General features: G+C 47.7%; 1 protein-coding gene across 2 annotated transcripts in view; it reads right to left on the reverse strand.

Annotated features, from left to right (window-relative positions):
• Nucleotides 1-14,276, reverse strand: part of TLCD4 (TLC domain containing 4) — a 35,868-nt gene extending 21,592 nt beyond the window's left edge. Inside the window, exons 1-2 of one of the 2 annotated variants that reach the window (XM_054165227.1) lie at nt 14,110-14,276; nt 4,830-4,995 (exon numbers count right to left, since the gene is read on the reverse strand). In XM_054165227.1, the coding sequence (XP_054021202.1) occupies nt 4,830-4,984 (155 nt within the window). In that variant the 5' untranslated portion in view covers nt 4,985-4,995; nt 14,110-14,276. Of the gene's footprint in view, nt 1-4,829; nt 4,996-13,724; nt 13,967-14,109 lie in introns of those variants that run through there. The other variant, XM_054165226.1, reaches the window with a different exon arrangement.
• Between the last annotated feature and the right edge of the window lie 9,969 nt (nt 14,277-24,245).

Raw genomic sequence — 24,245 nt, forward strand, 5'->3', positions numbered from 1 at the left:
AAGAAGACAAAAAACCTATGTATCAAAATAGCTCTGTGGAATCACAGAATGGGCTGGGTTGGAAGGGACCTCCAAAGCTCATCCAGTCCAACCTCTCTGCAGTCAGCAGAGACATCCCCAACCAGATCAGGTTGCTCAGAGCCCTGTCCAGCCTCACCTTCAATAACTTTAGGGCAGGGCCCCAACCACCTCCCTGGGCAACCTGTTCCAATGTTCCACCACCCTCATGGTGCAGAACTTGCTCCTCACATTCAATCTAAATTTGCTCTGCTCTAGTTTGAAGCCATTGCCCCTGGTCCTGTCCCTGCAGGCCTTTGCAAACAGTCTCTCTCCATCCTTCATATAGGCCCCCTTCAGGTACTGGAAGGTTGCTATTATGTCTCCCTGGAACCTTCTCTTCTCCAGACTGAACACCCCCAGCTCCCTCGGCCTGTCCTCATAGCAGAGCTGCTCCAACCCCCTGGTCATTTTCGTGGCCCTCCTGGAACCACAGATCCTATCTGAAAGATGAGAAAAAGTTCAGTGGCATGTGATCTGAAACATCTTTGCAGCATACTCAACCACTAACGAGATGCACAGAAATGCAGAGATGCTGTTAGCTATTAGTCTTGCCCTTGTACATATTGAACAGATGCATTTGGAAGTTATTAGTACTTTAAATGTGCACAAATCACTCTCAGGGGAAAAAACTCTATCATGAAAAAATTGAAACAAACAAACAAACAAACAAACAAACCACAACTTCTTCCTTCCAGTGGAAGACTTTGCAAAGAAAGAGTAGGTTAGAACCCTCAGTCTGTTTCCAGGATTGCCATGAAGAGGTTCTGTAACTTGTCATAAAAAAAGTCTTTATTCACTCTTTCTTCAAAGAGTGTGTTTTAAAAGGGCAATTTTCAGCTGCTCTTTCAATAATGTTTAATCCCATGCAGAGCTACAGGCTGGGATCAGAGAGGCTGGAGAGCTGCCAAACAGAGAGGGACCTGGGGATGCTGATTGACACCCGCCTAAACATGAGCCAGCAGTGTGCCCAGGTGGCCAAGAGGGCCAATGGCATCCTGGCCTGTATTAGGAATAGTGTGGCCAGCAGGAGCAGGGAGGTCATTCTGCCCCTGTACTATGCATTGGTTAGGCCACACCTTGAGTACTGTGTCCAGTTCTGGGCCCCTCAGTTTAGGAAGGACATTGAGACACTTGAGCGTGTCCAGAGAAGGGCAACAAGGCTGGGGAGAGGCCTTGAGCACAGCCCTATGAGGAGAGGCTGAGGGAGCTGGGATTGTTTAGCCTGGAGAAGAGAAGGCTCAGGGGAGACCTCATTGCCCTCTACAACTACCTGAAAGGTGGTTGTAGCCAGGTGGGGGTTGGTCTCTTCTCCCAGGCAACCAGCACCAGAACAAGGGGACACAGTCTCAAGCTGTGCCAGGGGAGGTTTAGACTCGAGGTGAGGAAAAAGTTCTTCACTGAGCGAGTCGTTCGCCATTGGAATGTGCTGCCCAGGGAGGTGGTGGAGTCACCATCCCTGGAGGTGTTCAAGAGGGGATTGGATGTGGCACTTGGTGCCATGGTCTAGTCGTGAGGTCTGGTGGGACAGGTTGGACTTGATGATCCTTGGGGTCTCTTCCAACCTTAGTTATACTGTGATACTGTGATAATCTGAACAGTCAGTTGTAACAAATTGGATGAGAATATTTACTAACCACTACAAGCACAGGATGCTTTTCCCCCCCCCTTTCCATTCTTAGCAAAGGGGGGGGAGGGGGGAATAGTTAACAGACTTGTAATGGTAATTAACAGTTTAATTAAAATAGTCCTTAAATTAATAGTTTAATTTAAATTGCTCTTCAAATACTCTTGCAGACAGAATTAATAGTTTAATTAAAATATCTGCTCTTGCAGACTGGTTTAACAGAGGTAGGAACTTTGCTTCCTCTTAAATGGAAAAGGGCATGTAGTAGTGGTGTGGGAGACAGACCTGGCATTGCTGACCTGTAGGAAAGGATAATGCCAAAAGAAGTAAAATCTGTCCTAGAATACAGCTCATTATGTCACAGTTGCAATTTGCCTTGGGAATAGCTGCTCAGCCAAACCTTAAGTGTTTGGAACACAAGCTACACACACAGAGCACTTAAAGGAGAGGACATAAAAGCAAACACACACACACACAAAAAGCAGATTTCCTCCTTAAGTCTGGCCTTCAAAGTGTCTCCCCAGAAGAGGGACAGAAGAAGGGAAGTAGCACAACACTCCATTTTCAGATGGAATCTAGGTCATGCAAGCGAGCTCCGTACGTTTCCTTGACATTGCTGTCAAAGATTGCATCTTTTAACTCCTCATTAAACTGCAAAGAAAAAAGTTGCACCAAGAACTCCCATATTTGTTCCTTTATTATTGACATTCATATCATTTATAGGTTTTTTTCAACTGCTCAATAGCAGTGCAAACGCTGATGGTAGAAGGGGTGACAGGGATTTATGCACAGCACTGAAGTTATTACTACATCTGTGCCAAGTCTTGTTTTTTAACTCAGTTGGAGTGTCTGCATACTTAAAATTCCAGAAGCAGTTACTTCATTGGTTCTTAATTCTTGGGAGGTCAGAATGAACAAACTGACAGCATGGCAAACACAGTCAGCTCAATTGCTTGATTAAAAAACCCCTCCAACCGCAACAATATATTTTCAGTGCTACAGCTCGTTTCAGGCAGATGCCCTCTTTCAGACCCAGCTGAGCTGATAAAAATGCACAACCATCCTCTGTGCCAGTTTCCTTCAGGGCTGCCAACAGAACCATTTGTGTGAGCACTCACTACATCAGTTCAATATAGGGCAAAACAACAACCATCTACTTTTAAATCATTTAAGTTAACCAACTCCTTTTAGTGGGGGATGGCAACACTCTCTACCTGCACCCCTGTCTGCAGGGTACCTGCAGGTCCAGCTACACTCTCTGAACACAAAAGGCACTCCCTCAAGTGTCTCTTTGTTTTGGTGAGACACTGGAGCAATGAGACAGCTTTCCAAAACACTGTGTTTGGGTAGCAGAGTGAACAAGCAACCTTTTTGTAGGAACCCAGGTACGGTCAGCCTTCACTGTTGTGTTGGTGTAACACCAACAAGCTGTTGACGAACCATGCTTTGCATTTCATGCCTTTTAACTCCAGAACTGGACAGAGCACTGGACCAGGACTCATCTGTGTGTTGACATCTATATCCTGCTATCAACCCCACGAAAAAAATGTGGAAAGCAGTAAAAAAGACATAGACTGGGGTGCTGTGTTGACTCAGGTAGTTAAACACTGTACTACAAAGGAGCTTAGAGATCGCAGAGCAGCTTATTTCCAGCATGCCTGTGATGTTTTAAACAATTCCTGTGTTATTATGCAGAGCACTGTAACTTGGCATAGCGCTACCAGGCTTGGAATAAGATCTCAGAAAGCCTATTATGCAATTCATGGGTCACTTGATGTGGCTTAAAGGAAGTTCCAACATGATAACAGCTTAGTTTAGTTTCACTGTCTGCATCTCCATTGCTGATTTTAACAGCGAATTGAGATCTCCATTGATATAATGAACTGCCATCCCACCCAGCTCTTCTGGCAGACAGGTAGCTACTCAAAGATTGAACCAATATTCAGATGGTGCCATTAAGAACACTGCAGGTGGGCATCTGCCAAATGGAAGGGCAAAGAATATTTAAGTTGCTAATGCTGCCTGGAGGAATGGAAACAACTTTCTAAGTATCCACCTGATACTGCTTTGAACAGCAGTGAGGAAGCACAGTGCTATGACTAGTGCAGCTGGAGTGCAGTGATAGCCACACACTGGATATTTTTTTGCTTCACATTTGAGAAACACCTGAAGAATATTTTAAAGTTGTAATAGGCTGCTAAAGCATCAAGTTATCCTGTATCAAGTGATTTCAGCTGGAGAACCTCGCGCACCATGGATACCTTTCGGAGCAGTATATTACTAACAAAACCTCAGGGGTCACGCCATCTGCAATTACTGCCCTGTATTGCCTTTATGGCTCAGAAGAGAGGCAAGCTCCCAGGAATGACTCACAGGCTGAACAAAAAGCATTTTGTCTGAGGAGCCAGGTGCAATGGAGGTAGATCCAGCCCAGGCGTGGAACTGCAGAAGCACAAATGGAATGAGGAGGGCGTTTAGATTGGGTTTCCACCACTCCTTCCATCAGTGTGTGCCCTGTGTCTGTCACAGCTTCCCCCTCCTCCTCTTCCAGTCTCTTTCCCCACCCACCCACCCACAGATGCCCCTGCACACCCCTGCCTCACTCCAGCTCTGTGCCCAAGATTCACTGACCTCCTCAGAAAACCAGAACTTCTATAGAACAGGTTTGTGGTGTAGCAGCACCAGGAGAACAGAGTGGTTTGCACCCAGAAGCATGACCAGAGATACACTAGCAATTAGATCACAGAATTAACTGCAAGAGGTTTTGTTTTCATTTGTGCTTGGTGGAAGGGAATTTTGTACCTCCTCCCTTGACTAGCAGTGTCACAGAGAAGCCACTTAAAATTAATCTGCTTCAGTTTGTTACCTCTCACAAGTCACTGCTCCCTTTTTCACTGACTTTCACTTGGGCACCACAGTCTAGCCAAGCATGTGGTGTACCAGTGTTTGTATGCTGGGTGTTCAGGAAGGAGCCTCTTCAGTTTACATGCAAGATTTGTCCAGTGCCTACTAAAGCTGACCCTCTAATCTTTACAGGTGTTTAACTAATAGCCTTTTCTACAGGCTTAAATACACACAAACAAGTTGTTCAGACGTTAACAGTTTCAGGTAGATCATTAACTGCAGTTTGTTTTGAACACTCTACCTTGAGTTCCATTCAATCTTCCTTTTTTGGCTGAGGTTGTTAAAACCAGGTGTTATTCGTGCTGACACCCAAGAGCTAACAACGTGGAACAGGAGCTGAAACACAGTAAAGCTGGCAACAGTAATACCAATAGTCAGGTTGCTGAAGGAAGCCATTGTTCTTCAGCCTGTGAAGAGAAGTAGAAGAGAATTTCAGTCCATTCTCCACTTAACCACAGAAGCAGCCAGAGAAAGGGGTTTTGGCAGCTATCAACACAAATATTCAACCCAAGTTTCATCTTCTTCAACATTTCCACTAAAACATTAATGGGACAGAAGTATCCCCAAGCTTTTGTAAGTTGTTTTGGAGTTTATTAGCATTTGCACACTATACATTTTTGTTGCCTGAAGTCAGGGGCACTGGATCTACACAGAAGGGGTAGGGAGGACCCCTGAACAGTGCAACCACCAGCTCAGAAGCTTCCACACCTGTCCTGCCTGACCAACCTGATCTCCTTCTATGACCAGGTGACCACCTGGTGGACGTGGGGCAGGCTGTGGATGTAGTCTGCCTGGAATTCAGCAAGGCCTTTGACACCATCCCCCACAGCAAACTCCTGGCCAAGCTGTCAGCCCATGGCTTGGACAGCAGCACTCTGTGATGGATTAGGAACTAGCTGGAGGGCCGAGCCCAGAGAGTGGTGGTGAATGGTGCCACATCCAGCTGGCAGCCAGGCACTAGTGGTGTGCCCCAAGGATCAGTGCTGGGCCCCATGCTCTTTAACATCTTTATTGATGATCTGGATGAGGGATTGAGTCCATCCTCAGTAAGTTTGCAGATGACACCAAGCTGGGGGCAGGAGTTGATCTGTTACAAGGTAGGAGAGCTCTGCAGAGGGACCTTGACAACCTGGACAGATGGGCAGAGTCCAAGGGCATGAGATTGAACACATCCAAGTGCCACATTGGCCACAACAACCCCATGCAGAGCTACAGGCTGGGGGCAGAGTGGCTGGAGAGCAGCCAGGCAGAAAGGGACCTGGGGCTGCTGGTTGATAGTAGGCTGAACATGAGCCAGCAGTGTGCCCAGGTGGCCAAGAAGGCCAATGGCATCCTGGCCTGTATCAGGAACAGTGTGGCCAGCAGGAGCAGGGAGGTCATTCTGCCCTGTACTCAGCACTGGTTAGGCCACACCTTGAGTCCTGTGTCCAGTTCTGGGCCCCTCAGTTTAGGAAAGATGTTGAGTTTCTGGAACGTGTCCAGAGAAGGGCAACAAAGCTGGGGAGGGGTTTGGAGCACAGCCCTGTGAGGAGAGGCCGAGGGATCTGGGGTTGCTTAGCCTGGAGAAGAGGAGGCTCAGGAGAGAGCTTCTTGCTCTCTACAACTACCTGAAGGGAGGTTGTAGCCAGGTGGGGGCTGGTCTCTTCTCCCAGGTAACCAGCACCAGAACAAGAGGACACAGTCTCAAGCCGTGCCAGGGGAGGTTCAGGCTGGATGTTAGGAAGAAGTTCTTCATAGAGAGAGTGATTTGCCATTGGAATGTGCTGCCCAGGGAGGTGGTGGAGTTGCCATCATTGGAGGTGTTTAGGAAGAGACCTGATGGGGGTGCTTGGTGCCATGGTTTAGTTGATTAGATAGTGTTGGATGATAGGTTGGACTTGATGATCTCGAAGGTCTCTTCCAAGCTGGTTAATTCTATTCTATTCTAAGAAACCACAAATTACAACTCATCTTGTTCCCATCAGACTGACTTCACAAAGCAATGACATCAGAGAAGCATAGTGAGAGATCTTCAGGTCAGCCTCCCTGCAGCTTTGTTTGGATACTTCACAGAAACAGGAGCTCTCCATTTGCACTTAGCTGACATTTGAGGGTTTCTCTCTGGAATAGCACTTCCAAGATTGCACCTGAGCTTCTTCCTTCTTCACCTGAACAGCTAAACTGTGCACAGTTTCAGAGTACACTGAAAAGCTTCATATTGGGCTGACGCTAATGGGATGAGATTTAACAAGGCCAAGTGCAGGCTCCTACACTTTGGCCACAATAACCCCATGCAGGCTACAGACTGGGGGGTGAGTGGCTGGAGAGCAGCCTGGCAGAGAGGGACCTGGCAGTGCTGGCTGACAACAGCAGAACACGAGCCAGCAGTGTGCCCAGGAATCAGGGAAGGGAAATGGTACCCTGGCCTGCATCAGGAATGGTGTGGCCAGCAGCACTAGGGATAGAATTCTGCCCTGTGCTTGGCACTGGTCAGGCATCACCTCGAGCACCGTCTGCAGCTCTGGGCCCTCACTGCAACAAAGATCTTGAGGTGCTGGAGCAGGTCCAATGAGAGTGACCAGGCTGGGGAAGGGACTGGAGGGAAAGTCTGATGAGGAGAGACTGAGGGAGCTGGGGGTGTTCAGCCTGGAGGAGAGGAGACTCAGTGGGGACCCTATCACACTCTTCAACTACCTGAAGGGAAGTTGTAGTCAGCTGGGGGGCAGGCTCTTCTCCCAGGTAACTTGTGACAAGACCAGAGGGCATGGCCTGAAGCTGTGCCAGGGAAGGGTTAGCTTGGATGTTAGGAAGCAATTCCTGATGGACAGGGGAACCAGACACTGGAATGCACTGCTCAGAGAGGTGGTGGAGTCACCGTCCCTGGAGGTGTTTAAGGCAAGGTTGGATGTGGCACTCAGTGCCATGGTCTGATCAGTGTAGTGGTACTGGGTCATAGGCTGGGCTGGATGATCTCAGAGGTCTGTTCCAGCCTCAGGAATTCTGTGATGCTGTATCAGCCAGATGTATCACCACACTTTCAAACAGCACAGGCTGAAAAACAAGCATCAGCATAGGCAGCACTTCAGCTCAGGATGAAATCCTGTCTTGGTAGCAGTCAGCTGGGAGAACAGCCATAGGACATGAATTGCAACAGAGAAACCTAGACCAGCACCTTTGTTCATTCTCTTCCTCTCCTTTTCCTTGTATTCCTAAAGCAAGTTTGAACAAGTGTTTCTTTTCTTCTCAGTTTCCCTGTGCATAGAGAGCACAGACTACATTTGGGCATCTGTGATCATCAGAACTAATGCACCTTTCAGATGCTAGGTGTTCAGCTTTTTCATGAGGTCTAAATAAATACCTAAATCATTCCAAACATAAATGTCAGTCTCTGAAATGTTTCAGTCATTTCTCCCAAGTCACCAGCATTCTGCAGACAGAATGATATCTTCCCAGAAGCCACAACCTTCTGAAATACATCTCTGGCTTAATGGTGTCATCAAATGTTCCAAGACTGGCAAAGCTTGCAAACTCATAAAAAGTCAATTTCTATTAAGCTGAACAAAAAGGGAGAGGGAAAAGCCAAACTTCTTCATTTAAAATATTTAAGTAAATATTTAATAGGAGTTTCCATTCCTGCTGTTACTTGTATTAGTTTTAATGAAGAAAATGGCTGTCAATGGGTCCATATCCCAGTGGAGGCCAGTGACAAGTGGAGTCCCTCAGGGATCAGTCCTGGGACCAGGCTTGTTCAACATCTGTGTCAGTGCCATGGACAGTGGCACTGAGTGCACCCTCAGCAAGTTTGCTGATGACACCAAGCTGTGTAGTGCAGCTGACAGGCTGGAGGGAAGGGATGCCATCCAGAGGGACCTTGACAGGCTGGAGAGGTGGGCACAAGCCAACCTCATGAGGTTCAACAACAACAAGTGCAGGGTCCTGCATCTGGGTCAAGGCAATCCCAGGCACAAATCCAGGCTGGGCAGTCACTGGCTGGAAAGCAGCCCTGAGGAGAGAGACTTGGGGGTGCTGGGGGACAAGAAGCTCAGCAGGAGCTCTCAGTGTGAACTTGCAGCCCAGAAAGCCAAGCAGAGCCTGGGCTGCATCAAGAGAAGTGTGGCCAGCAAGTCAAGGGAGGTGATTCTCCCCCTCTACTCAGCTCTGGTGAGACCCCACCTGGAGTACTGCATCCAGTTCTGGAGCCCCTATTACAAGAGGGATATGGAGGTGCTGGAAGGTGTCCAGAGAAGGAACGTGAGGATGATCAGAGGGCTTGAGCTCCTCTCCTATGAGGACAGACTGAAGGAGTTGGGGCTGTTCAGTCTGGAGAAGAGAAGGCTCCAAGGTGACCTAATTGTGGCCTTCCACTATCTGAAGGGGACCTACAAGAAGGCTGGGGAGGGACTTCTCAGGATATCAGGTAGTGATAAGACTAGGAGGAATGGAATGAAGCTGGAGGTGGGGAAATTCAGGCTGGAGGTGAGGAGGAAGTTCTTCACCATGAGAGTGGAGAAGCCCTGGAATGGGTTGTCCAGGGAGGTGGTTGGGGTGCAGTCTCTGGAGGTGTTTAAGACCAGGCTGGATGAGGCACTGGGCAGCCTTATCTAGTGTGGGGTGTCCCTGCCCATGGCAGGGGGGTTGGAACTAGATGATCCTTGTGGCCCCTTCCAACCCTGACTGATACTACTATGATACTAAAGAATATGAAGATTTAGGACTGTCACAATTTGATGTTTCTACAACACACTGCTGTTGCTAATGGTCAGCGAAACCTGATGCAATCACAATACACTCAAGTCCACTAGAGTTCCCCTGCATTAGAGCCAGGGAACAAGAGGTAGCTTTTGAAATCATACCTGCACTGGAGACTGACAGAAACTTGAATTTCAGGGGGGGGAAAAAAAACAGTCCACCAGTTAATAGCTTTGTAAAAAATTAAGTATAATATTCTCCCTTGGTGGCACAAACACTGAGCGCACTTAAGCACAGTTGGCACTTAAACTAAGAAGGTTAACAAAAGGTGGATTATTTATAGACCAGGAGAAAAATAATGCTCCTGTCTTCAAAGACTTAGAAGCAGTAGGTTCAAGAACCACAAATTTACTTTCCCTCCTCTTTTTTTTTTTTCTTTTTCTCCAAAATGGAAGATTAAAACAAGGAAGTAGATTACCTGAAAACCTCCTCTGAGTAGTACTCACTGAGCAAGCCACAGCTACCCACGCAGAACACAGACGTGCTGAGTAGAACCTGCATCTCCATCATATGCATTTCAGGTGTTTCCTTCAGACCAGCTTTAATCCTGTCCCAGGCACTCTACAGTTGTTAGAAGGTATTCAGTGTGCTCTTTAGACCTGTCTTCCCACTCAGCTTAAACAAAAAGGAATCCCACAGCTTGCATGCTCTGGGACAGTTATGCAACACCGACCAAAGGGTGGCAAGAGGCAGTGATCAGAAGACTCAGCTCCTGAGCACGGTTTTACTCCAGACCTGTTCTAGCTCAGCAGTGCATCAGCCTTGCTTACTCTTCAAATGTTAAGTTTGTTTGGAGGTGGCCCTGCTCACTGCAAGGAGGCTGAATAAGATGACCTTTGAGGGTCCCTTCCAACCCAACGCAATCTGTCCATCTTTGAAAATGAAAACTTCCTGTCTACTTATTATTGTCTCTCAAGTACTTTTTACACTGTGCTCCACCTACTTCTCCACTGATAGAAAATCTTATGTCCCTTTTTCTCCCCAGTTTAAAGGTCTGGAGAGAATGAATGTTAAGCTTCATTTTCTAAACCTTTTCCAATTGAAGGAATAAAACAATCAATTCCATTCCCTAGCTTCCAGTTTAAACTCACTGATAAGCATTGTACAGTGTCCATTCCAGATTCTACTCCTGGGCCAAAAACTTCATTATTACATCATCTCATCTGTAGTTTGCAAGTCTTCATTTGGACCACATATGGAAACAAAAAATTAAAAAGTAAAATAAAATAAAATATATATACCCCAGTTGGCTTAACTCCTAAGTGAAAGAAGCCAAAATGCACATTGAAGATGACTCTCTTCAGCAAAAGAGCAAAACCACTCAACATCAATCACACCTACTTAATCCTTTTGACTAAAAATACAGCAATGCTCATGATGCTGCCAATTTTATTCATCTGCAGTAACTACACTAGTGCCTCTGAGTTGCACAGACATAATCTCTTGGACAGGAGAGATGCAGGTTCTGGTTTGTTTCCTTAGTACCAGAAGATTTTATTAGGTAAGTACCATTTTGGCATGGGACAGGTGCTCATTCTAGCACAGAAGATTATGGAAATTACAGAACAACAGAATTGTTAGGGTTGGAAGGGACCTCAAGGATCATGCAGTTCCAGCTCCTCTGCCATGGGCAGGGACACCTCACACTGCATCAGGTTGCTCAGAGTCACATCCAGCCTGGCCTTAAAAACCTCCAGGGATGAGGCTGCCACCACCTCCCTGGGCAACCTGTTCCAGTATCTCACCACCCTCATGGGGAGGAACTTCTTCCTAATGTCTAATTTACCTTTCCCCTCCTCTAGCTTGGATCCCTTTCCCCCAGTCCTGTCACTACCTGACACCCTAAAAAGTGCCTCCCAGCTTTCTTGTAGCCCCCTTCAGATACTGGAAGGCCACAATAAGGTCTCCTCGGAGCCTTCTCTTCTCCAGACTGAACAGCCCCAGCTCTCTCAGCCTGTCCTCATCAGAGAGCTCCAAATAAAAACCCTCCTACCCCTTACAAGAAATGCATTAGAAAAAGCTCATCTTTGTTCCAAGGAGCCTGTACAGGGAATTAGTTTTAAGAAGTTCTTTTCATGGGAAGTGCATGACCTGACATTCAGAAGCATTAGGTACCTTTACCTGTTAGAAATTATAGCAGCAATTACAGACCCATGATGCCCACAAAGGAGAAAGGTGTGATAGTAGCAGAGGAAACTAGCAACCCAACCTCTGTGTTTGGCCTCACAGAGAGTCTGGCAAGACTGCTTTCAGAAGGTAATTTCATATATGCCTATCAAGGTGCTGGTTTAAGTGCAGGTAAGTACCAAGTCTAGGAATAATTTCATGCTTTACTTGAGCAAATTAAGAGTACTGGTGGAGGACCAGGTGTGAATGTGAGAAGAACAATGGTCAGATAATTTTTCTCTCTATATATATATTGTTTTCAACTGTCTCCTGTTTAACAGGCAAATTAGTTGTTATTTACCAGATTTTCTTTTTATTTAAAACAAAAATAACTCAGGCTACTAAACCAAAGTTTATCACACAGAGTAACAGAACAGAGTAAATTTCCCATTGTGTACAATTTCTTTGCCCTGAGGACAATGGCCAGAGCTAGCAAGTCGAAGGTGGCTTCAGCTACACTGGGGTTTTTCTGCCCCAGAATCTTCTCACAGCTGCCTAGCAAGATCTGATCAAGATACAGAACTTCCTGGGTTATACATGAATGTCTAATTTATTACCCAAACTTCACAGTTATTGATCACCATTCAGTCTGTTTATAGGGGTTTTGAGCTAGAGGAATTAGAGAATTGTTAGGGTTGGAAGGGACCTCAAGGATCATCCAGTTCCAACCCCTCCCTGCCACGGGCAGGGACACCTCACACTACATCAGGTTGCTCAGAGTCACATCCAGCCTGGCCTTAAAAACCTCCAGGGACGAGGCTGCCACCACCTCCCTGGGCAACCTGTGCCAGTGTCTCACCACCCTCATGGGGAAAAACTTGTTCCTAATATCCAATCTGAATCTACCCATTTCTAGTTTTGCTCCATCCCCCCCAGTCCTATCACTACCTAACACCCTAAAAAGTCCCTCTCCAAAGGAAGGGAGGCTTGAGTGCACAGAGATGTTCGGTGTAACTATTTTTTAATGCAGGAAGAAAGTACTCTGTCTAGGTTAGTTCTTGGCCATGAGTATTTTAGCAGTGGTCTTTTCCTGGCTTATCCAAAATTACTACCTTAACCATTCAGTTGTAACTTCACTCTTGCAGCTTTTTGGTAAATAACTATCAGCAAACACTTGGAACATTTTCAACAAGGTATCGCTTACACGTGTCTTGGGCAGTTATCAAATTGCTCTACTGACCCCAGTTAATTGTGAAAAAGCTGGTAACAGCTTCTCAGTCACACTCAGGGAGGAGAACACAGCATTTCCATCTGCTATCACCATGCTGTGGGATTCTGGCAGCTCTGTTTCTACTCAAATTTAAAAGGAACGATCTCCAAAGATATTAAAATTCAACATTCAATCACTTCCAACATGAAACCATTCTGACAGGAACGTCAGCGCTTACTGGAAGAGGACAACGGAGTAGAAGAGTTACTAAGTGTTGTACCACCAATGGCATTCAGCATTTATGTTGTCATTTCACTGTTTCCATGTCAATTTTTCATGTCATAAAACCAAGAAATGCCACTGTCACAAGACACATGCCACAAGCTAGAGTAAGGTGGTAGAGAGGAAGGAGGCCTGCAGCCTCTTACTTTCTTCAAGGGTTGATTTCAAGATGAGCGGGATCAATTTCCAAACAAGATTACATCCTAAAGCTGTTAGTGATACCAGAGAACATCCATTCACCCCTATGCTCTCTCCTGATCAGTTTAAAACTGAAAGCCAAATCCAATCGTGAAACCTGCCACGCTGATGTGCAGAGCAGCATGAGACTACTGACAGTTAGTAGGTTTTATAATAAGCCTAGTAATAAAACATCTGCAGTGCTTGAGTTTTGCTGTGCGGTTGGTTCTGAATGGTAGTTTCTCTTGCTCCAGTGAGATCAGACACTGCATTTGGTATCCAACTTACCTCAGGAAGCAGCAGTAAGGACAAACACAATAGAATTCAAGCTCCTCACAGCTTCAGCTATTCCCTTTGCTATGCAAGGCTGTTCACATCCCAAACTCCACTTTGCTTGCTGCTCTCACACCAGCAAAGCAGCTAGCAGATTTGGGTAAGCAGGGTGAGCCGTGCGCTGCGCTACCATTTACCTGCATCCATTTCCTCAAAACCTGCAAGAAGTTTGCAGTCATAAAGCAACAGGGAGAGGGAAACACCTCCAACTCGGAGACGGTTCCGAGCCGCAGAGGCACCGAGGGACCCTGCCAGGCTAAGTCCCGAGTGGCGCGGCGCTCCCCCCGCGCCGGGCATTACCTAGCTTTCCCCGGCAGCCGAGTGCCCGGCGTTCACGCCGTGCCCGCCCACGGCAGCAGCCCCGCTGGCAGGCAGGCAGCCGCCACACACCCCCGCTGCGCTCGCTCTGGCCGTGGCTATCCGCTGCGAGGGCAGTGGCGGGACGACAGCCGCTGCACTTTGTGCTGCTCGAGGTGGCAGCACCGCCGCCTGCGGCCCTCGGCCCCCGGGGGCGGCGCCGCGCAGGGGGCGGCCCGCAGCGGAGGGAGGGAGGAAAGGGGCCGCTCCGCGCAGCCCCCTGGGGCTGGGGGAAGGACCGGCACCGCCCCCACCCTGTCAGTTTGGCCCCTCGGCGCCCGACCGGACCCACGGCACCCTGCCCTTCCCTCCCGCCCACCCGCCGCACCTGGGAGCGGGACTACTGGAGCTGCGCCTCGGCCATGCCTTCCCGCGGCAGCGCGGACGGGACAGCCCTTGCCAAGCACAAGATGCTCCGCCGGTGGCGTCGGGAGCTCCGGCTGCGGCGGTCGGGTTACAGCAGGCGTAGCCTTAAAGGAGCCGCCGCCACCTGCCGCTGGGCTCCGCTCGCCGCCTGTGAGAGGAAGCTTCCCCCGGCCCCGCCTGCTCGCCCGCCCCGCGCCGCTGGCCGCCGCCCTCCGTCTCCACCGCAGCTTTGGTTGCCCCTCACCCCGCGGGCTCCGGCGGCTGGGTCTGGGGTGCGGACGTCTGCCGCGCCGCCCAGAGCGGCGGAGGCCGTGGAGCTGCGGGCTGGCAGCCGGCAGCGGCACCGCGGGCTGGGCAAACAGCCGCGCCGCAGCGGTGCTCACCAAACTAAATCGGTTATCCGGGACCGTCCTTAGGCTCGCCACCAGCGAGGCTCCGAACAGAAGGCACCTCCCGTGCGGGCAGCGCAGCGTGCCGAGGAGGGAATCCACGTCCGGTCTAGCGTTCCGTCGCCCCCCGCCCCCCACTCCGGTATCGCAGCTGCCATCGCGAACCCCGGAGCTTGTTCTCCGCCTCTGCCACGTTGCCAGAGTCGGTGCATGTGTACCACGATGAACTCACAGGCCCCCAGATTCTGCTGAATGTGCATGGCTTATGTGTTGGAAGGAGCAGAAATTGCCACTGGGTACAGCATCTCACGGGCCAGCACCACTGTAGTCACCGTGCCTTGCATTTACACAGCCCCATTGTCTGAAACGCCACCAGAAAAATGCTGATGGTGGTGTTTGTGCCCTAGAAATCCATTTATGCTCTCCTTGCTAGAACTGTACAGCACAGGATCACAGCTAACACAGTCATCATGGAGAACAGGTATTGCTGATACATGCTATTTTTTTTAATGAAACGCTGTTATTTTTGTCACATTGTTTCTCATTTTACGTTTTGAACTGCTGTATAATACTGAAAAATCAGAGAAGCAATATTACCTTGACAAAAGTAAAGGGACTTAGGTTTTTACCAACTCAAAAGCATAATGGTCACGACTGTTCCTCTTGCCAGACTTCTACTATCATAGACATCCTAACCCACCTCAACTTTCCATTTCCACTAAGGGCTTTTGATCTTTCAGATCAATAATTTAAAAGTTCTCCTCTCTCAAACACGATGATGTCGAAGGCATCCATCCGTACTTCACACTACATCAAGCTTTGGCTGACAAGGAAATCATCTACCCCAGCTATGTATGCTAATCTGCCCTGCAGGATGTCACCCATGGCAGGAATGCCAGGGCTTAAGATCGAACAGAAACTGATGTTGGTTTGCCTCAACGTGCCAACCTGTGACAGGCAGAAACTTGGGTGCTGATTAATGAGGCATTGAGCCATTCCTGCTGCAGAAAGGGTAACCTGTAGGAGGTGGGCAGGACTAGCATCTGTAACTGCTTTGAGCCACCTTGCCCTAATCCATTGCTGAATATCAATTGGCTGGCAGACAAGTGTATGTGCAAACATCAGAACTACTCTAGCTTGATTTCCGATGGACTTGACCAGCTTTTAAACTGACTTTTGTTAACAGTACTCCACAAGGCATCCTCTGCTGAGCACAGATCTCATTCCCAAACTTCTTCCATTCCAGAAACAGATGGACTGAGACAGCAATACCATATTCTTAGTGAAAACCTCATGCTTTACTCTGATGTCAAAGCATTTTATCCATCATAGAAAGGAAGATTTTAACCTATTTTGTGCTATGTCTGCAGTTTTTCGTGAGACAGAAGAGCCACTAAAACCTAAGAACTGCATGGTGGGATCATAAATCACATTGGAGGTGACATAAACAATGAAAATTCTAAGATCATTTTTTCAGTGATTTGCTTTCTAGAGAACTGCCCTCACTTTTGGCTTAATCCCACATCACTGACTGACAAGTTTTATTCACACTCTTTGCTTTCCTAAGCTGTGACAACTGTGGCAGCAGTCATCTGTATGGAGGAGCAGGGGACCTTGGGGGTGACAGACGATATGTGGTGTCAGTAAAGGCAGGAATGTTGTCCTCAGACCTGTGGACAGGGGCAACAGCTCTTTCCATTCGTGGCTAAGACCCAGAGGCTCTGAGCAGCCAGCGGTGGCTGATTTAGCTGCCATGTTTTCAAATGTCTCCCAACTGCCTGAGGTCACGATCATTCTAGCAGAACACAATGAAAGCAGGTACATTTTTAATAGGCCAGCCTGTGGCCTGGAGTCTCCATTGGAAGAGTGTGGCAATGCCTAGCTGTGGGGTAAAGCAGACAGCTGGGAGTGATAACATCTCCAAATGAACAGGTAACGCTGCCAGAGACCACCTAGCCAAACTCTAAGCCTCAAATTAACCCATCACCATCACGCACTTACAGGTTAGGAAGCATCCAGAAGGCAAACCAGACTCTCCCCAAACCTTTCTATCAGGCCTGCCGTGCCTAAAACCACCACACCTGCATAGCACACAGCCTCCCAAAGAATTCCTTTGGCCCCATGTGCTGCGTGGGTGAAAGAAACAAGTCCGACCTGCCTCACTGCTCCCTCCTGGGCCTGTGCTTGGCACGTTGTCAGGCACATGGCACTTCATGACCAGAGGCAATGCCATCTTTCAACAGCCCAACCACACGTGCTAGGCTGAACGCTGCACTGGCTGCAAAGCAGAGAATGGTGAGGGACTGTGTTCCCGGGTGGCAACTGCTCTCCATCTGAGCATACAGCAGGAGAACTTTCAGATTTTTATAAAGATAATTTGCAGATAAAAGAGAAATGAAGGGTATGAAGGTGTTGCAGTAAAAGGGAGGATGTGCTCAGGTGTGGCTACCATAAGTCCAGGTTGCCTCTTTTCCAACCATAGATGTTCCCCAGGAAGATGCTGAGAACAGCCTGTATGTCTGGGATTGGTGGTGTCTAGTAATCTCATCAGTCTGGACATTGATGCATATAAGCAGCCCCACATTGGGTGTCCCATGTCCAGCAATCCCAGGGAGATGCTCACAGCAAACACACCAGGCCCGCGTGGCATGTGCAAAGCGATTCCAGCAAAACCAAGAGTGTCCCACTCCTCCAATGTTGCACAAACTTACCACACAATTACTGTGATCATTTGCTGTAATTCCGTGAAGTCTGAGGCATACAACGATGCAACTCACAAACCTATTTCTGCCTCAGAAATACAGTAGCCAAAACAAGAGAGAAACAGTCACCAGAGTAGTATCGGAGCCAGTGATACATGACAGGGACCACAGCCTGGCTTTCACAACCAGGAATACCTCTTCTTCACTCCCTTGTGATTGCAGCCTTCATTTCCCAACAGCTGTGGGCTACTGCCACCACTAAATCAGCAACAAATGCAACTTCCAGAGAAGGGCAACAAAGCTGGTGAGAGGCCTTGAGCACAAGCCCTGTGAGGAGAGGCTGAGGGAGCTGGGGTTGTTCAGCCTGGAGAAGAGGAGGCTCAGGGGAGACTTCATTGCTGTCTACAACTGCCTGAAGGGGGGGTGTGTAGCCAGGAGGGATTTGGTCTCTTCTCTCAGGCAACCAGCACCACAACAAGAGGACACAGACTCAAGCTGTGCCAGGGGAAGTTTAGGCTGGAGGTGAGGAGAATGTTCTTCACAGAGAGAGTCATTCACCATTGGAATGTGCTGCCCAGGGAGGTGGTGGAGTCACCATCCCTGAAGGTGTTCAAGAGGGGATTGGATGTGGCACTTGGTGCCATGGTCTAGTCATGAGGTCTGTGGTGAGAGGTTGGACTCGATGATCTTTGAGGTCTCTTCCAACCTTGGTGATACTGTGATACTGTAACTTCTAAACCCAGACTGCAGGAGGGAAGGCAGCAGAGGCAAGAGGCTTGCTAAGGTAAGGTGTAGAACAGAGCTTTATGAACAGAGGGTGAAACATAAAATTATATTCTATGTGAAGAGAAGGGCACATATCTGAAACACAACAGGGAAAGCAGGGAGCAGCATTTACAGAGAACAGCATAATTCTCTTGGCTTCAGCTGAATCATCTTATTTACACTGTGTAAAATTGGGCTCTGCTTTTCATCTGGGCTTTCATTATAATTAAACTGCTTGGTCACATTGATGGTTTTCAGCTTCATAATAAGTAGGCTCAGGAATTCCATAAATGTGGGGGAAAAAATCTGCTGAAATGAACAGGGTCTGCCAAGCCAGGGTGGCAAAGAGCAGGTAGCCCAATATAAGTAAGTCGAAGTCTGCCATAATCCACCCTCAGCCAAGTTGTACACACCTGTTCCATACCCTTCTCCTTCTATAATTACTTTCAGAGTGGCACTTCAGGTATGGTAAAAATTTGCTGTCATATGACTGCTTGTAACTCCCACTACAATCTGTGAGAGGGATGTGGCCATGAATAGAAAAGTCCACAGTACCCTTTCCTGGGTATGCCTGTAATTTCAGACCTGTGCTTTCTTGGAGCTGAGCCTTCTCCTGCCAAGAGCAAAACCCTTATCATGGCTGCCATACTGAAAAGTGAGGTGTGTATGAGACAGGAACATACTTTTAGAGCACTTGGAAATTATTTCAGCTGTGGTTTTGCACTTATACAGGAGGTAATTAACCTTCTCATCTGAACTTACTAACTGTAGTCAGATTAGAGTTGTAATGAATGTTTAAAGCCTGATCAGTTTATGAAAGAAATTATATAATGTGGTGCTGGAGCAGCAATGGATTGAACTCAGTCACCTAAAAAAGGCTTAAATGTGTTTCTGTCTTAGGAAGTTCCTAGGTCCACCTGCCAGCAGCAGGAGATATTCCCAGAAAATCACTTGTACATGTAAGTAAAAATATCACAGAGATGAAAGAACATATGAAAGAGCAAGCACAATTCTCCTTTCACCACTGTGAATCAAGAGCACCTCTACCAAAGCCAGTATTGTGAGAAAAGAATCAGTTCCATTGTCTGAAAATTGCTCAGGCCACCCATGGAGTCCAATCACAGGAACTGTAGGCAGCTAATATTAAAGCATTTCATTCAGAAAGCCCAGGACTGGAAAAGATGACTGAGAAGAAAGGATCTGAATTTGGGTTTAGCCAAAGAAGCTGAAGACTAGCAGGAAAATGGTGAATGGAAAAGGGAACAAAATAAAATAATAATAATAATTAAAAAACAACCAAACAACAAAGACAAAAAACAAAAGCCACAAACAAAGATCAAAACAAACAAAAACCCCACCTCTAAAATATCCTGTCTCCCCTCAAAAATTGCTTAGAAAAAACCCCAGAGTGAATCTTTGTGTTTTCTTCTTTTTTTTTCAAACACCCTGCCTGTACCCAGTTAAGAGTTGCTGAGGTGCATGCTTCCCTGAAGGGAAAGCTCTGTCTTCAGCAGCAGACAACATTTTGTGTGTTGATGCATGCTGCTGTACTGAACTAATGTGAGCCTTACCTTCCCAGCACAGGTCATCATAATGTATCTGGTCACACTTGTAGGTAGCAGTGTACTAAACAACACTCTCACTTTCCCCTGCTTTAGTTTACTTCCTCTACACACCTCCTCCCATCCTCATCTTAGGTCAGTTAGTTTAGGTTTCCTAGACCCTGTCACCTCCCCATCTGAAACAGCATTTCTGCCAGTAGGACTTACTCTCAGCAATGGAACAAAGGCTTGTTTCTGGAAAGCTGCGTGCTCACTAACGCCTTACTGTATCTCAGCCTCCCTTCTGCAGCTTTCTTCCAGTGTTCCTGCCTTCTCCATTTCCCTCTCATCACACGCTGTCTCTTTCACCTGCTCAGAATTCACCTGCAGCATTACCCTCTTTGCTGGTGATGCTGTCCCGATTATAACCCTCCAGAAGCTGCTGTGGCCCTATAAAGCAGCACGTTGTGAGTTTATTCTGCTGCCCCCCAAAGCGCTACGCTGATGCACCATGTCAGCATTGTGACAAGACATCAAGCTGCATTAGGACAGATGTGCCGAGGATGAGCCACAGCACCCGCAGGAACGCCAGCTCTCACGCCTTTGCCCCAGGTCGTTCGCCCTCCTCGTGTTCCTTTCTCTCACTTTATCCTCCCCTTTCTTACTACCTTTTCCCTTTCTGTCACTTTATTTTCTTCCTCCCCACAGCATCCTCCCCTGGCTTCCTTCACCGTCCACCTCGCATTCCTTCGTGCCTTTTCTTTCCTATGATGTGCCTGCACAAAGGACTGCGACAGAGGCAGCTTTGTTAAGTGTGTCCTTGGATCTTCAGTAAACAAAGCTGCACCTGGGTGCATCTTTGGGATCAGCGAAGTTAAGGGTCTATAACAATATTGCCAAAGGCTTAAACCAAAGTCTCTGAGATTAACATGACTTCTCGGTTCCCTAATCTCCAAGATGGAGCACATCAGAAACAGCAGGAGGAAAGCCTGCAATAATACCAGATTCTTCACATGCACATAATTCCTTTTGCCTTGTGAGAGTCAAGGCTCTTAGCAACAACAGCACTGTAGAAGAGGATAGTGGCTGGAATGTGATGATGTCGGAACAGCAGAAAAAGAAAGGACGTGTACTTTGGAATGGCACGCAACTGAAAAGCATCAAATCGGTGCCAAGCGCTGCTAAAACCAAGCACATTTGTTCCCAACAACTCAACACGCCCCTTTAAGGGGCAGAAAGAAAGTGCTTTGCTTAATGTTCAGACTGTTAATTAAAATCAGCACAACTGAAGAAGAGAACAAAGCAGTGCTTGTTGCTAATGGGTATTTTGGTCTAGATGAACAGCAGATTCCCAGGTAAAGCAGCACGGCGCATGCTTGGGATAATGTCACTCATCTGCGAGCTAAAGATAGCTTCCGAGCCTCGCTTAGATCAGTCCAAAGTTTGGCACATGCCATAGCAGCTGCACAGCATTTCACTATGCCTCTTTAAGCGTGCACCACAGTGCAGAGTGGTTTTTAAATTCTCTTAACTGTGACGGAGCCCTGGAGCAGGCTGCCCAGGAAGGTTGGGAGTCCCCTTCTCCGGAGACTTTCAAAACCCACCTGAATGCATTCCTATGCAGACGACCCTAAGTGATCCTGCTTTAGCAAGGGGGGGTTGGACTCAATGATCTCTGGAGGTCCCTTCCAACCCCTATACTGTGACCGAAATGACAGATACACTGGCCTGAAAAGCTTCAGTAGTTTCTTCATGTAATTTCCTCTGAGTGTCTGGCAATTTGTAAGATTTTACAACATATTTGCTATCACATTTAGTGATTTCCTCCCCACCCCCCCCCCCCCCATCCTCTGTTGATCTGTGAAAGCCTTGAGGAAACCAGGAAGAAGAATTACTTGGCTGCTCAAGGAAACAGTAAAGCCTGAGCCAGAAGTCTGTCAGAAAACAGTTCCTAGGTTTCACACAGTTCTCAAATGCAGTATGCAATGAGGCTTTGAGTAATTATGGGTTTTTCAGAGAACATTTTTTTTTTTTACTGCTATCTCTTAAGTATTAAAGCTTTTTAACTTCATATTTTTGGGTAGATATTGAAGTGGTGCCATGCATTGTTTCAGTGTAGGAGTCTCAGAATGTACTACTCATATTTTTCTTGTATTGCTAATAATGTCTTCTGGCACAGACCTTGCTTTTAGCAGTGCTGTTTATTGCTACTGTAATTATTTGCAAATGTTGTGTTTCCCCTACTGCAGATGCTTACCTAGAGTTTAATTCTTAGTCTCCATTGCTATCAGCAGGTTGAGTGCACTTCTCCATCTCTAAAGCCTTGATCTGGATGTTAGAACAGAACAGAACAGAACAGAGTAGAATAGAATAAACCAGGTTGGAAGAGACCTTTGAGATCATCGAGTCCAACCCACCATCCAACACCACCTAATCAACTAAACCATGGCATCAAGCACCCCATCCAGTCTCTTCCTAAACACCCCCAGTGATGGCAACTCCACCACCTCCCTGGGCAGCACATTCCAATGGGCAATCACTCTCTCTATGAAGAATTTCTTCCTAACATCCAGTCTAAACCTCCCCTGGCGCAGAGACTGTGTCCTCTTGTTCTGGTGCTGGTTGCCTGGGAGAAGAGACCAGCCCCCACCTGCCTACAAACTCCCTTCAGATAGTTGTAGAGAGCAAGAAGCTCTCTCCTGAGCCCTCTTCTCCAGGCTAAGCGACCCCAGCTCCCTCAGCCTCTCCTCACAGGGCTGTGCTCCAAACCCCTCCCCAGCTTTGTTGCCCTTCTCTGGACACCTTCCAGCACCTCAACCTCCTTCCTAAACTGAGGGGCCCAGAACTGGACACAGGACTCAAGGTGTGGCCTAACCAGTGCAGTGTACAGGGGCAGAATGACCTCCCTGCTCCTGCTGGCCACACTGTTCCTGATGCAGGCCAGGATGCCGTTGGCCCTCTTGGCTGCCTGGGCACACTGCAGGCTCATGTTCAGCCAGCTGTCAACCAGTACCCCCAGGTCCCTTTCTGCCTGGCCACTCTCCAGCTACTCTGACCCCAGCATGTAGCACTGCATGGGGTTGTTGTGGCCAAAGTGCAGAACCTGGCACTTTGATGTGTTAAATCTCATGCCCTTGGACTCTGCCCATCTGTCCAGCCTGGCAAGGTCCCTCTTACAGAGCCCTTCTACCCTCTACCAGATCAACTCCTGCCCCCAGCTTGGTGTTGTCTGCAAACTTATGGATGATGGACTCATTGCCCTCATCCAGATCATCAATAAAGATGTTAAAGAGCATGGGGCCCAGCACAGATCCCTGAGGCACACCACTAGTGCCTGGCTGCCAGCTGGATGTGGCGCCATTCACCACCACTCTCTTGTCTCGGCCCTCCAGCCAGTTCCTAACCCAATGCAGAGTGCTCCTGTCCAAGCCAGGAGCTGACAGCTTGGCCAGGAGTTTGCTGTGGGGGACATTGTCAAAGGCCTTATGTTATTTTATACAGACAGATTTCTGACCCTCTGTGCAATTCTAACTATATGCAGATCACACTTTGTACTGTAACTTCCAACTGTAACTAAGATTTAAGACAGCAGTCCTGGTAAGAAAGAGACAAAGAGAGAAGAAATGGTACATTGGATTAGATCAGTACTAAAACACAAAACTAAAGTTTGCCTTTCAGATCAAGTGGGGCATTTTTGTAGGTTTCCAGTTTCAGTGACTGTTCAACACCACATACATTTTTGATGAGCAACACTTACTCCAATTGCATTATTATCTTACTTATCTACAAATATTAGGAAAATACTGAATATAAAATTGGAACTAGGGACCTGGGGGTACTGATTGGCAGCTAGCTAAACATGAGCCAGCAGTGTGCCCAGTTGGCCAAGAAGGCCAATGGCATCCTGGCATGCATCAAGAATTGTGTGGCCAGCAGGAGCAAGGAAGTCATTGTGCCCCTGTACTCAGTGCTGGTTAGGCCACACCTTGAGTCCTGTGTCCAGTTCTGGGCCCCTCCATTTAAGAAGGACATTCAGACTCTTGAACGTGTCCAGAGAAGGACAAGAAGCCTGGGGAGAGGCCTCAAGCACAAGCCCTATGAGGAGAGGCTGAGGGAGCTGGGGTTGCTTAGCCTGGAGAAGAGAAGGCTCAGGGGAGACCTTATTGCTGTCTACAACTCCCTGAAGGGAGGTTGTAGCCAGGTGGGTGCTGGTCTCTTCTTCCAGGCAGGCAACCAGCACCAGAACAACAGGACACAATGTCAAGCTGTGCCAGGGGAAGTTTAGGCTGGAGGTGAGGAGAAAGTTCTTCATTGAGAGAGTTGTTAGCCATTGGAATGGGCTGCCCAGGGAGGTGGTGGAGTTGCTGTCTCTGGAGGTGTTCAAGAGGGGATTGGATGTGGCACTTGGTGCCATGGTCTAGTAGTCATGAGGTGTTGGGTGACAGGTTGGACTTGATGATCTTTGAGGTCTTTTCCAACCTTATTGATTCTGTGATTCTATGATTCTATGACTGAACTAAAGAAAATATGCAAATAATGTAAATTGTAATATGTGAGATAGACAGACAGATATAAATGCTAAGGTGGAGGAGTTTCCCCATAAAAACAGACCATGAAAACATTGTCAATGCATTTGAAAAGTCTCTGTGAATTGCACCAAATTCTAGCTGAATAAATTGCAGGTAAATCACATTGTAATCT

The sequence above is a fragment of the Dryobates pubescens genome, chromosome 11 (assembly GCF_014839835.1).
Source record: "Dryobates pubescens isolate bDryPub1 chromosome 11, bDryPub1.pri, whole genome shotgun sequence".
Lineage (NCBI taxonomy): Eukaryota > Metazoa > Chordata > Aves > Piciformes > Picidae > Dryobates > Dryobates pubescens.